Below are 14959 nucleotides of genomic sequence, written 5' to 3'. Positions count from 1 at the left end.
CCTAGTGGGAATGTGGGTGCACAATTTCACGGAAATCACGCGATGTGTTCATGATTTGCAGCATTTCGTTTGAAACTGAGCACTCCTGTGAACTTTGGAAGCCAATCTAACCAATCAGGATGGAGTGTGAGAAATCTGAAAGACCGGTTTGGTTGAATGGCTCTAGAGAGACTGTGTACCAATTTGCGTGATGTTTGGACAAAATCTGTAGGTGTACTGTGCAAAAACTTGTTTTGCACAAAGCGGCCTCCTGGTGGCGCTATAACAGGCCGTTCTGGAAAGTTTGGGGCAGAGGTTCATGGTTGGCATCCAGGGAGTGTGTGTGCAAAATTTGGCATCGACCGGGTTAACGGTGGCCGAGATTAGCTGCTCATGGACGGACGGACGGACGGACGGACACACGGACGGACACACGGACGGACGGAGTGCAAAACATACTCTCCCCCATGCCTTCGGCTTGTCTCTCCCCCATGCCTTCGGCTGGTGGAGACAATTATGGAGTGAGTCTGCAATCCTGACTGGGGGGGGGGGGGGCTTGGGAACCAGAAGGGTGAAGAGTCTAGGATGCTTGGCCAGCCTGAGGGTGTCAAACGACACTGGAGGGGAAAGTCATTGTGCTTCACTGTAAACAGAAATACATTCCAAATACAAATGTAGCTTGTGGTCAATTATGAAGAAATAGTAGCTCTAAATGGGCTTAGCCTGGGCCCTCATTTATCAGCATGACTGATGTTGAGGTGCACTACAACACACATATTGATAGCAGAGAACAGGGTGTGAAAATAGACAGCGGTACTGTACTGCTGTTTGATAGGGAAAGGTGAACAGTCATTCTCATTGCAGTACAGCGCAGAGGCTGGCAGTGGAGCTTCCATCACATTCTAACAGGTTGTTTTATGACACAAGCGGTAATGAGATGCCCAGTCATGTCTGCAACATTCCAATACCCTATCTGTTTTCCTTGTGTGCTTTTGCAGTGCTGGTCCTTGTTTAAACGCGTTTATCTTTTCTGCATCTCAGTTACGAAAAGACCTCCCGAACATCCCCTTCTGTGCACACGGAACTGCTTCACCCCTAGTCATGTGTCACATTCCCGGAGGACGGCTCTGGCCGGCTTTTCTCTGTGGTGAGAAATGGTGATCGGCATTCGGGGAGGGCGAGAATTTGCGATTATGTCCCTATCGGTACATAACTGGAACTACGCGGAGTTGACTCTAGTGACTTTGTTCGCCTAACGGCTCCATCGTCAGTGCCTCGTTGCTCAACCCAACCAGAGACGGCGTAACAGTTTATTTTGCCCAATTACGGCCGAGTGGTTTGCCACACTGAGGGCGACATAAACTATGCCTAAACCTAACCTTAATTCCTATAAAATAATGTGCGACAGATTTAAGATGAGATAAATAAGTGTTTTGGGAGTTATTTAACATGATCCGCTGTGAGAGGCAGTTCCACACGCGTCACAGAAGGGCGCGCGCCAAGTTGTTGACAAGGCAACGGGCCTATATGGTGAAAACAGCCCCACAACACTAGGCTAGGATATTGCTTTACTTTACACCTGTGTCATGTGTGTTCGTTGGTGTTTTCCAGGCACTTCATTGCTCTGCGGAGGCTGTACGGTAAACAGGTGATCCTCAACCTGTTGGGGAGTAAAGAGGGAGAGAACATGCTCAGTAAAGCATTCCAGGTGAGAGGAGACATTTTGGATGTAAAACAACACATCTGGTTTTGCCCAAAGCAGATTTTGACAGGACATTATGGTAGGCCTGAACGATGCTACCATCCAAGCATTGTCGCAAAGAATGCAATGATGGGTTCGGTCCAAATGTATTGACTTTGAAAACACCATGACCGTCAGAAGTTGTTAGCTGTCACATAAAACTTACATTTCATCCATGTTGGAAGACCTTTGTTTTCTTGGAAGGCCTTGGTTGTCCTAGTGCCTTCCAACAAAACACAAGTCTGTTCCAGATGCGTGTTGTTGAGGCTCCAAACACCATAAAACAATTACAGTAGACAGTTGGCTGCTTTCCACCTAGTGAAAGAAACAACACTTAACTGTTGTTGATAAGGAGCGTGTTAATGCAATTGCAACACTGCTATAAGTGTAATGTAAGATAATATCTTGTAATGTCCTGAATCCCGCCGAGACACTTGTAGTCATTCACAGATGATACACCCAAGCAAAGCAACATCATTAATATGCCCAATAATATATAACATTTTTATTTCGTTTATTGTCATTCTGCAATGATGCTGACTGCCTGCAGTAGAGTGAAATTGCACTGCCACAACATTTGATATTGTGTTGTGTGTACCACGGTTACCCAATCCCTCTAAATTAATATGATCATTTCTCACTAAGTATTAACCCATTCTGACCGGGCACCCATTTTGGTGTTAGCATCATGTTATGCTTTATCTATTGAAAAATAGCAGATCTACAAGCTCATATCGCGCCACCGAGTGGCGCGATACGAGCTTGTAGGTCTGCTATTTTTGAAAAATCAAAGAACGACTGACATTTTTTAAATCTGATCTCAGGTCAGAATGGGTTTAATCAGACCAGTGTGTGTCCAGTGGAAACCTCGTCTGAATCTGATCTCAGGTCAGAATGAGTTAAGTCACATGTAAAAAGCAGCTCACTGTGTGTTCTCTCTCCCCACCCCTCCTCAGAGTCACCTGAAGGCGTCGGAGCACTCCAGTGCCGTGAAGATGATAAACTTTGACTACCATCAAATGGTGAAGGGAGGCAAGGCGGACAAGCTCCACAGCGTCCTGAAACCCCAGGTCAGCAAGTTCCTGGACGACTGTGGCTTCTTCTACTACTCGGCAGAGACCGGCATCGCCAGGTGATCACCTCCAGTCCACACACCCCGGAACCTGTTGAACCCACACACTGGTCCAGTTGACTTTCACCGGCGATCCCTTCCACACACCACAAAATCCATTCCATTTCTCTGTTTTGGGATAAAAGTGCAGACTTGCATCATAGAGCGCTCCTTCCGGTCTAATGGCAGTGACTGGATGTGGTTTTGCAAGTATTATACATTTCAAGAGTGAGAGATCACGGTAAAAATCCAGACATTCTTCTTCCATACTGGGAGAACAGCTGCATTTGAAAGTTTGCAATTTTACACCCGAGTGCAGTGGCAACTTTTCCATTGCATCTTATGAGCGGCCGGGTTCTTTTGGTGCTGGCCTGTCCCTGCATACTAACAGGATGTCATCAATGTGAACTTGTCTGATAAGGGGTCTATACAGTTTCAAAATAAGTGTCTACTCGGAAGCTTAATGTGCTACAGCTCAACTTAATTTGTATCGCCAATAATGGTTATTTAGTTAGTCCAGACAAATTGTTTTAATCCACATAGTAACAGATTACATTTGTACACAGATGTAGTCTATGCACACACTGGGCTCACTGTGAGACCTCTGGTTTGTCTTTTCAGGACTCAGAGTGGAACCCTCAGAACCAACTGTCTGGACTGTCTGGATCGAACCAACAGTGTCCAGTCCTTCTTTGCCTTGGAGGTAACACCACCTGTCACGTTTTAATATAATGTATTTATAAACATTGTAGACAAAAATACAATTGTGTGTAATTTCTTTATTTCAACAATCAAAGTATAAACGGCAACCTATTGTGTCGTTTGACTTTGTATCGTATCGAATCGTTTTGCAATGCAAATAATCAATCATCATAACTTTTATTGCAAATAAGTACAATTGAGGGGCAGGCCCTCATTTTCAACATAGCCGAATACAGAAACACAAAATCAGCAAAATAAAACAAATAAGAAAATTAAATATGCATCGGAATACTGAAAACTAGAACTATAAAATATAGAGTATTAATTAAAACAGTTACAATGTTGAACTGAAGTCCTGGAAATCATTTCCCTGAATTACCCAAGGAGGGCAGAGATTACATTTTGAAGGATTTCTGGAGCTCATTCCAATCAGATGGAGCAGCGACAGAGAAAGCTGCCTTGCCCCACTTTGTCTTAGCAAAAGGAACCTTGAGGGTCAAGAAGTCACTCGAGTGGGTCTGATAGGCACCCGCTATCAATATACTGGGTACTATTGAGCAATCTCTAGTGTATTTCTATCTTTAGTGATTTATCTGCCCAAACAGGCTTTCCATCTCAGCTCAGCAGTAGACATTTAAGATCTCTGGAGACCTGAGCTCACATCCCGGAAAAGGCATAAATCTTACAGCAGCTTTGAATACTCCTTTACAATCACATAGTAGCCTGTCTATTATAACAGAATTTTACAGTGAATTATGATCATGAATGCTCATCATTTTCAGTCTTTTCTAATTGACACAGTGTGGGGTTTTAAAATACACTTTAGTTAAAAACATACCATTTCATTTTCATTCCAGAAAGTTGATGTTGATTATTTTTTTATTAAATAACTTGTACATGCTCTCACATGCACTTTCTGACATTGAAGGTTCAATTGTAAGTCCTTTTTAGAATACAAAGTTGACATTTTATACTGCGTCTAATGTTCTTTTAATTTTGTTGGGGACCTATAAACATTGTTCTAAAATAGGCAAATAGTATTTTGATATACTAAAACCTTTCGACCTCTTATCTTGTTTGATCTCTTTACAGCCTGTTTGTGTTCTTATATTTATGCTCTTTTATTAATGTTTCTCTATAATTTTCCTATATTTTTTTATCTTTTGAGTGCTTTGTAATGAATCCCTGCATCGGGGTCCAGTGGGAGCTGACACAAATCTTGCGAGGGTTTTTAAATAACTGCGGGCAGGAATGAGTAGTCAAAAGTTTTTATTAAAGCATTTCTGTAAAGGCTAAATGCAATTCATTGTTATCTTTCTTCCCTTCTTTTTAGATGTTGCCAAAGCAGTTGGAAATAATGGGTCTGACCGAGAAGCCCCAGCTGGTGGCCAGGTTCCAGGAAGTGTTCAGGACCATGTGGTCTAGCAACGGAGACTCTGTCAGCAAGATCTACGCTGGCACTGGGGCTCTGGATGGCAAGGCCAAGGTATGCACTGAACACCAGGCTTAACACACCAGAGACCTTTGTCTCTCTGTGTGGCAGATCCTGACCAGCCTGAATCTGAACAATAACTTTAACATTAAATAATAACAATAACATTAAATGCATTGCATTTGCTGTGTGAAATTGCTCCTATGTATTTCTTACCACCTGAATGTTTTATTTAATAACCGTGTATTCATTGTTTTGGACGCCAGTCGAAGCAGTTTGCAATTCAGTGGGGCCAGTCTGCCTCTTCGATAGATAACTGGAGGGAATCCTGCACACACACACACACACACACGCGCACACACAGGCACACACACAGACACGCACACATAAATACTAGCTTTGTTCCGATTGGTGAATGTATCGTAGTACAGTATATCAATATCCAACTATGGGCGACTATTGTCGTAATCTTTTTTTACTTTACTAGAAAAATCTCTGCATGCCTAGTGGGGATTAATCACAAACCTTTGCGTCAACTCTCCTTTCCATGGTTCAGCCATCTGAGTTCTCCATATGCCATCAAAAGAACATTGCTCTGATATTAAAGCTAATATAATGTTAAATGGGCCATGATCCTGTGATAAGCACAGACAGACAAATGGGAGTCTGAATATAGTCAGATTTCTCAATAAAGAAATGTTGTACCTGTGGTGTGCGGGCTCCATCCATCATCTGCAGTCTGAACAGAGCCGACATCGTTATTAAAACGAAGATCCTTTTTATGTTTCACCTTTGTCATCTCGGTAAAACCCATAACAAAAAGTGATGGTTTCGTTTTCCTTTGACATTTAAAGATCGTCCATGCTAAATTCCTCTGAGCTCAGAGGACCTCCTGTAAAAGACAATGGAGGCGTATTAACTCCAATAATGGTCTTTTATTAAAGTCTCTATAACAGGTTCACTTCCAAGTCTCAAATAAATCTCCCGGTGTCCCGCAATTGCTCTAAGCTTGTGATCTTTACTGTATATCACACCCCCTACTCTTGTCGCCCCCTGGCAAGTTGATCATTTATCACTGATGTCTAATGCCACAAATCACAATATGAAAACACAAAAAAAAACACACACACACACACACACACACACACACACACACACACAGTAGTGGTAGCAGTCCTACCAATTCATCCACAGGCAAACACCCAGAGACCTTAAAAGCCTTTTCGCATTCACACTTAACCTAACCCTCGTTAAATATTCCATTAACAGTTGTGCGTGAGTTCTTAGTGTGCAGAAGTGTGTATCTCTGTTTCTGAACTGTCACTGTGTGCTATTTCTTCTCCGCTGTCCTCTGGACCTCTCTCTTCCTGTGTGGTAAGTCACCCAAACAGTCCATGTCATACTTGTGCCGAGCGCTTCTGCTGCTCTGTTGATCCCCTGTGGTTGAGGGTATTGTTTGGGTTTGCGTGTGTCTGTGTGCACGCACGCACGTGTCGGTCTGTGTGTGTGGGTATGTGTGTGTGCGCACGCAGCGCACACGTGTTTTCCGCACGTGTGTGTGCACGTGCGCACACTGGTAGAATTAGGTACAGTCTGTCGCCGCTGATTTGGGTTCTCCTAATGAGGGACAGCCCTGGGAGAAAATGGAAGGTCTCTCTTCTGAAATGCTGTATTAAATGAAAAAAATATATACTCTTGTCAAAGCAAATGGGTATGTCAAAACCTATATCACATTCTGTGAAGTACACGTTTGTACAGGGTCACTAATTCATAATCAGTTCCTTAAAAACAAAACAAAAAGCAAACCTGTTAATTTCTATGACATTGTAGACACTTGTAGGTAATCAGATATAACATTCATTCGTGTTTACAGTATAACCCATAACGTGTACATCATTGACTGTGTTGACCAAGCCCAGACCGTCAGTGTTATTTCAGTATTCTGCCCATTTCCTTACTGCAGCACCATATCAATGATGGAAAATGAACATTTATGATATGATTTATCTTTTATACAAAGTGATGAATCGAACCAAACCACTCCATGCACCAGTCATGTCATTGAACTGGTCTATCACACATCGTGTACTGTTACTGTATTCATCAGCTCTCATGATTGAAATGGGCCAAAAAACTGTCATCTTTGACTTCTTTTTCTCCTCCTTTGTGTTCATTTTGTGGGAACGGTACAGACTTTACTTTGTACTCCTCCACACATGAGTACAACTCATTTTTTGTTCTCTTCCCTTAGGCGGGGAAGCTAAAAGACGGCGCTCGCTCAGTGACCAGAACAATCCAGAATAACTTCTTTGACAGCTCCAAGCAAGAGGCCATAGACATCCTAAGGCTGGGCTCTACGCTCAACAGTGACCTGGCAGACAAAGCCAGGGCACTGCTCACCACCTCCAGTCTTTACGGTAAATCCCACACAGGGTGCAGATCTACACACGACACGTCGGTGCGTTGTTGTGAGTATTTAGATCGGATCGGAAGAGATTTGGTGTAGAGGGGAAAATAGCAGGGGGCCTAGTATAGCCCCAAACCCTGTTTTTATTTATTTAAATAGAGTAGTGTAGTCAACATTTATTTCATGGTTTGTCACACAACATGAGTGAGGCTTTTTAATAGCATAGTGTTAAAAGTGTCAAAAGTATAAGTTAATATTATTGAATGCTCATCACCTACAATCTTTATGGTAATTTATAGTATGAGTGGGGTTTTAAAATGGCACATTATACAATTTGTATAGTTGTGTGTATATATAGTATTAATTTTATAGTGTATGTTGACTGCCTCCCATTGTATATTCACAATATTGTAAATCACTGAGCGTCTACATAATTGTGTAAAACAAGTGTTATTTCTAATATAGTTGTGGGATACGCCGTGCTGTGGCATAGAAGGGCGCTCACTCCTCCCGTTTGAAGCCAGAGTTGTAATCTCTTATGAGTCAGCAGTCTGCCCTGGATAGATTAATGCTGACTCACCTCTGCAGGCATTATCTGTTTAACACGCCCTTCTCTTCCTTCTCCCTTATGCCGTCGTTCACAATCTTAGTCACTGAGCCTGTCTTGCAATCAGGTATAGTAATCACCAGAACTGTCCCCAACACACAGATGGCTGTAGTGTTTTCATCCCATGACTTAAGGCTAATTTATGCTTCTTTACTCGCAAAAGTGTAATTCAGATGTTTGGCGAGCGACACTTGTCGAGAGGCGACGAAGCATACATTTGCATGAAAGTTCCTCCAGACCCAAACTGTGTTCCCTTTTCCTGGATGTATCATGTCAGATGTTGAAGTTGTCTTTCTGTTTGGGTTCATCCTTTTTAATAGTGTTTCACTTGTTGTGTTTTGTCCACCTTTCCACACATTAGTTCATGACTGTTTTTGTTGGTTTTGGTAATGGTTTAATTGTATCGTCTAATGCCCCTCACAACGTAGGGCACTCGGGTTGTTACATTTTAGAAAGGGTCATGCAAATGCAAATGTGCTCTGATGTTTACTGCACTACTTGTAATGCAGTCATAACTATTATTCATAAGTTGAACCATTACCATCACTTCAAAATTTCTGTTATTTCTATCATGTTTTTTAGGACATTAGACGCCCAACACCCACAGTTATTTGAAGTCTCTCTCATTGGTGTCATTCTGCTTGTTACATCATACATGCATCATAATGCACACAAACATGTGTTGTATTTGGATGTGTTCCCAACTTCCCATTGGTTTCATTGTGCTTTTTACCGTCCTCACTAGGCCTGTCAAAATGATCACGTAGTCAAATGATCACATAATCGCCTAATCGCAATCATCTTTGCATAATAATTGTTTCCATGTTGAAAAATGTTCTTGCATTTTCCAAAAATAGCAGAAATAGCAGATCTACAAGCTCACTATGAGTCGTGATGCAACACATGGTGACCTTGTAGATTGGCTGTTTGTAAAACATTCTTTCAAGTAATTTCTTTATATATTTTTATTTATCATATTTTCCCTTTTCAGGTTTTGTTTTGTTTATAAAGCCTAAAAGGCAAACAGAAATGCAATTTTTATTCGTTCCAATGTTCAACGCCAAAAACACAATTAAATCATTAATTGCAATTATTTGTGTGACAATAAATCGCCAAGTAAAATATCATGATCTTGACAGGCCTACCCTATATGTGCGTGCGCACACACACACACACACACACACACACACACACACACACACACACACACACACACACACACACACACACACACACACACACACATGTGTAGTTGAATGCAACTCACTCTCCTATCTCCTTATCCTGCAGCCTCTCCCAGAGTGTTGCTAGGAATGTGTCAGAGTCATCGTAGATACACCCGGCCCAAACAGATCAGGGTGGCTGTCGGCACCTGGAACGTCAACGGAGGGAAACAGTTCCGCAGCATCGCCTTCCGCAACCAGACGCTCAACGACTGGCTACTGGACGCTCCAAAGAAGGCGGGATACGTAGAGTTCCAGGGTAAGACACAAATACAGCTTGGATTTAACCCATTCTGACCTGAGATCAGATTCATAACGAGGTTTCTGCTGGACACACACTGGTCTGATTAACCCATTCTGACCTGAGATCAGATTCTAAAAATGTCAGTCGCTCTTCGATTTTTCAAAAATAGCAGATCTGCTATTTTTCAATAGCTAAAGCATAACATGATGCTGACACCAAAATGGGTGCCCGGTCAGAATGGGTTAAAAAATGTCAACCTAAAGTGTCTTGTCACTCGTAAATATGTCTGATTCAAACCATATTTATTAGTTTCACTTTTATTTTAATCCCCTCACAGACAGCAAAGCCAATCCCATAGATATCTTTGCCATCGGCTTTGAGGAGATGGTGGAGCTGAATGCAGGGAACATTGTCAATGCCAGGTATGTGTCCCAGTCTTCAACGGGGAAGCTAATCCATGCTGACTTTAGCTTTGAGAGACTCGTATAACTCAATGGCAAAGCCGTAAACGGGGACCTGGAATTATCCTGTCTCTTTCCCTTTTTTTTTGTAACACGTTGTAAATTGTTTTGACAAGAAAATTCAAATATGACACATTGCCTTCAGACAACATCTTCTGATATCATGTTGCCATTCTAATTCTCTCTCCATCTCTCTCAGTACCACCAACCAAAAGCTGTGGGCTGCTGAGCTACAGAAGAATATTTCTCGGGACCATAAGTATGTGCTGCTGGCCTCAGAGCAGTTGGTGGGAGTGTGTCTGTTTGTATTCATCCGCCCACAGCACGCCCCCTTCATCAGGTACCAATAATAATGACGTTTTATTTGTTTTCTGTATTGTCAGTACCAGTACCACTGAATGTTGACGGTACACCTCTGTAGTGTACAGCAGGTGTACCTTATTAAATTGTAACACTGGGGGTGATTTGAGACCAGCTTTTCAGTCACTGCCTGAAATCTGCCCAAAAATATATTTCTTCAGACAATAGTGTGTTACAAGCGCATCCACACAGAGTGTCTATATTACACGGTGATGAAGTGATGCAAATTGTATTGCGAACAAGGTCTATTTTTCACCACTAATAAAAGGAGCCGTGTAGTTGAGGCATGAACTACATGAATTGACCTGTTACACTCCGGGGTGTAAAACGCTTTAGTGTTTAAAAGCATTTTCCAATTGTCTGTTGTGTGTTGAAGAAGGTACAGATAAGATTGACTGAAATCAGCTCACCAATATACTTACACAACATGTACAAAAGGTGCACTGTATCATATATGTATGCGTGTGTGTGTGTGTGCCAGGGATGTTGCTGTGGATGTGGTGAAAACTGGAATGGGCGGGGCTACAGGCAACAAAGGGGGCGTGGCCATCCGCCTGTTGTTCCACACCACCAGTATTTGTTTCCTCTGCTCCCACTTCGCTGCCGGACAGTCTCAGGTCAAAGAGAGGAATGACGACTACAACGAGATCACACGCAGACTCACCTTCCCCATGGTAAGAACTACAACGAGATCACACACAGACTCACCTTCCCCATGGTAAGAACTACAACGAGATCACACACAGACTCACCTTCCCCATGGTAAGAACTACAACGAGATCACACGCAGACTCACCTTCCCCATGGTAAGAACTACAACGAGATCACACACAGACTCACCTTCCCCATGGTAAGAACTACAACGAGATCACAGACAGACTCACCTTCCCCATGGTAAGAACTACAACGAGATCACACACAGACTCACCTTCCCCATGGTAAGAACTACAACGAGATCACACGCAGACTCACCTTCCCCATGGTAAGAACTACAACGAGATCACACACAGACTCACCTTCCCCATGGTAAGAACTACAACGAGATCACACGCAGACTCACCTTCCCCATGGTAAGAACTACAACGAGATCACACACAGACTCACCTTCCCCATGGTAAGAACTACAACGAGATCACACGCAGACTCACCTTCCCCATGGTAAGAACTACAACGAGATCACACACAGACTCACCTTCCCCATGGTAAGAACTACAACGAGATCACACGCAGACTCACCTTCCCCATGGTAAGAACTACAACGAGATCACACACAGACTCACCTTCCCCATGGTAAGAACTACAACGAGATCACACACAGACTCACCTTCCCCATGGTAAGAACTACAACGAGATCACACACAGACTCACCTTCCCCATGGTAAGAACTACAACGAGATCACACACAGACTCACCTTCCCCATGGTAAGAACTACAACGAGATCACACACAGACTCACCTTCCCCATGGTAAGAACTACAACGAGATCACACGCAGACTCACCTTCCCCATGGTAAGAACTACAACGAGATCACACACAGACTCACCTTCCCCATGGTAAGAACTACAACGAGATCACACACAGACTCACCTTCCCCATGGTAAGAACTACAACGAGATCACACACAGACTCACCTTCCCCATGGTAAGAACTACAACGAGATCACACACAGACTCACCTTCCTCATGGTAAGATCACACGCAGACTCACCGCCAGCTGATGACGTATCAGCAACAACGTGGCTACGTAACAGTTGACGTTATGAAATGTAACGTACGTCGCCAGGGGGTACTGTACTGCACCCACCGTAACAGTAACGTATGTCGGACGTACATCGGATTGGGAACAGTCGGCAACTGAACGGAGATTTAAAAAAATCACACCCGTGTGAAGTGAGGGGCGCTCTTATCATCATACATCATCTCATTCCGCCCAATCACAATTTGCGTCCTCACTTTTCCATCCTCACTTTTCTGTCTTCACTTTTCTGTCCTCATTTTTCATCCAAAGCCAATCGAAAAATCGCTATTCGCTATGGGGTGCTGCTCAGCCAATCAAATCATCGCTATGGTGTTTGCTACGCACAAACAGACAAAGCTAGGCATAGGAGGGGCTAGCGGCCCTCAAAACTGCACGGACATGTGACATTTCTCTCCCCCTCTGTTTTGTCCGCTCCCTACGGATCTTTTGTAAAATACATGAGTATGTATGGGCCTTTACAGATGCTCCCTTTATGGGTATCAAAAAAAGATGTTAACAATCTTGAGAAGGCCTTTTCTAAGTTTATTTGGCATGGAAAGAGACCTAGGTAAAAAATTATAATCTTGAAGTTACCAACCAGTAAAGCCGGCCTGGCCATGCCAAATGTATTTTTCTATAACTGGGCTTGTCATGCTCGCTACATTTGGGAATGGCTCCGACCAAGTCTATTTATTAAATGAGAACTGTGTGGGTTTGCTCACCAAACTCAATATGAAATTAATACTTTACATATTAATTTCTTGAACTGAAAGTCTGCATGCAACCTTGATACATGTTTTATAAATCTTTCTGAAACATTTTCTACTATAAAAAGAAAAAAGCTGATTCGTTCGTGCTCTGTTGATCAGGATGATTTCAAATATTTTCAGTTGTGATACAGTATGTATTTGCGATATGCCATGCGGCACCAGTGAACACTGGCTCAATGTTTTCTCCTGGGTCTCTCACAGGGTCGTCTGATGGACTCTCATGATTATGTCTTCTGGTGTGGAGACTTCAACTATCGCATCAGCCAACCCAATGAGGAGGTCAAGGAGCTAATCAGACAACAGGACTGGGAAGCCCTGACCACAGGAGACCAGTTAGTGGAACAGAAGAACGCTGGACTGGTATGACTGACACACACACACACACACACACACACACACACACACACACACACACACACACACACACACACACACACACACACACACACACACACAGACCGATGTGTTTTGTAGTAACGCCACCTTCACTCGACTACCAACAACAGTGAACTGAACACACATACCTTCCATATTGCAGTGTAACAGGCCATAATGTGAACATGCAACTAGGACATTTCTGTACTATAGATGGCGTTCATAACTTCATATGCATTGCATACAGAATAATTTAGCATAGCAGTGGATGTAGCAGTAATGCTGTTGCTATATAGTGTTAAATAGCACCAACATTAGTTATTTGCCTCATAATCATAGGGAACAAATATTTGTGTGTGTTTATGGCTGCAGGCTAGTAATTTTTGCCACCTTGGTATCGGTTGCAGAAATGATCTGCTGCACTCTTCTGCGTTTAATCCGTCATAGTCCATCCTTCAAACATCGTTGGTCATGATTTGAGCAGACGTAAATGTCTCATTGTAAAAGTCCCGTTTTGTCCCCACAGGTCTTCAAAGATTACATTGAAGGGAAGCTGGACTTTGCCCCCACCTATAAGTATGACCTGTTCTCAGACGACTATGACACCAGCGAGAAGTGTCGGACTCCGGCCTGGACCGACCGCGTGCTCTGGAAGAGGAGGAAGTGGAACTTTGACAAGACCGGTGAGGCTGGGCGCCGGTAGACCGATATGCGTCGGTTGATCACGTTACTGTGAAACATCAGGAGTGCAGTTCCTCTTCACATCTGTACTGCATGTCAACCCTCTTTAACCCATTCTGACCTGAGATCAGATTCTAAAAATGTCTATTCCATCCTGACAGTTTCATTATTAACACTAACACCCTCACTTTCCTGCCAACCTCCATCCTGTCTCAATTAAAAACAGAGGAAACGTACCAGATTTAGTCCACAGACACATATAAGACAGTATAAGAAGTCAATAACTTGAAGATGAGTAATGTCTGAATCTAGATCCAGGTTTTTCATAGTGTTCCTTTGTTCAAGTTGTTCTTTGGGCAATGACCTGTGAGAACATCTGGTGGCTTTCTAGGGTCCTGCAACTCTGGTTGAGAAACACTTCCCTGGAGTCTGCCAAACATTCATTAATGCACGCTTTCATGCTTTCTTCATTGTTTTCTTAACTCTTGGGTTTAGGGGTAAACATTCTCACCAATACCCAGGTTCTATATCCAAAACCAGCATCTATTATACAAAATAGATAGTGACTCATACACTGTTGAATGCATAGTTTATGAATGAATAGTTTATTTCGATGTTTCTTACAGGTATTTAATCTGACATCATTTTGAAACGGCATGGGCTCTTTGTCAGACACAGACTTGAGATGTTTCAATCTGACCCGATGCACAGCCACTTGTCACCCCCCCCCTGTCCTGCATTTCCTGTCTGTCTCTCATTGTATCTGCCTGCATCAAATGTAAAAATAAAAAAAGAAGGAAAAAACCTACACATTTTATACCTTTTTTATACACATTTTATAACCTACACCTTCCATTTTCCTAACTGGATTTCTCCTGGGATGAAGAAAATCTTGTGTGAACGTACAATGCCTTACCTTAACTTGTCTTATGTTAACCCTGCATATACCTGTGTGTTTGACAGCTGAGGAGATGAATGTAGTTGGGGTAGCTCCTGAGAGCGAGGGCCACCCTGAATGGCCCTGGACCCCTGGCACCCTGAAGTACTATGGCAGAGCCGAACTCAAGACTTCAGATCATAGGTACTGTACAGTAGAACCAAGTTAGAACCATAGAGAATGGCTATAAG

General features: G+C 42.9%; 1 protein-coding gene across 4 annotated transcripts in view; it reads left to right on the top strand.

The window, feature by feature from the left end:
- synj1 (synaptojanin 1) overlaps positions 1 to 14959 on the top strand; it is a 44804-nt gene that overhangs the window by 15295 nt on the left and 14550 nt on the right. For all 4 annotated transcript variants that reach the window (XM_083775470.1, XM_083775469.1, XM_083775468.1 and 1 more), the window contains 12 exons: positions 1591 to 1687; positions 2677 to 2852; positions 3453 to 3534; positions 4867 to 5019; positions 7217 to 7382; positions 9270 to 9461; positions 9784 to 9868; positions 10107 to 10247; positions 10749 to 10941; positions 12977 to 13135; positions 13677 to 13833; positions 14795 to 14912. In XM_083775470.1, the coding sequence (XP_083631596.1) occupies positions 1591 to 1687; positions 2677 to 2852; positions 3453 to 3534; positions 4867 to 5019; positions 7217 to 7382; positions 9270 to 9461; positions 9784 to 9868; positions 10107 to 10247; positions 10749 to 10941; positions 12977 to 13135; positions 13677 to 13833; positions 14795 to 14912 (1719 nt within the window). The remainder of the gene's footprint in view (positions 1 to 1590; positions 1688 to 2676; positions 2853 to 3452; positions 3535 to 4866; positions 5020 to 7216; positions 7383 to 9269; positions 9462 to 9783; positions 9869 to 10106; positions 10248 to 10748; positions 10942 to 12976; positions 13136 to 13676; positions 13834 to 14794; positions 14913 to 14959) is intronic.

The sequence above is a fragment of the Protomyctophum parallelum genome, assembly GCF_964188405.1.
Source record: "Protomyctophum parallelum genome assembly, chromosome: 1".
Classification (NCBI taxonomy): Eukaryota; Metazoa; Chordata; class Actinopteri; order Myctophiformes; family Myctophidae; genus Protomyctophum; species Protomyctophum parallelum.
This window is presented reverse-complemented; position numbering and strand designations above follow the sequence as displayed.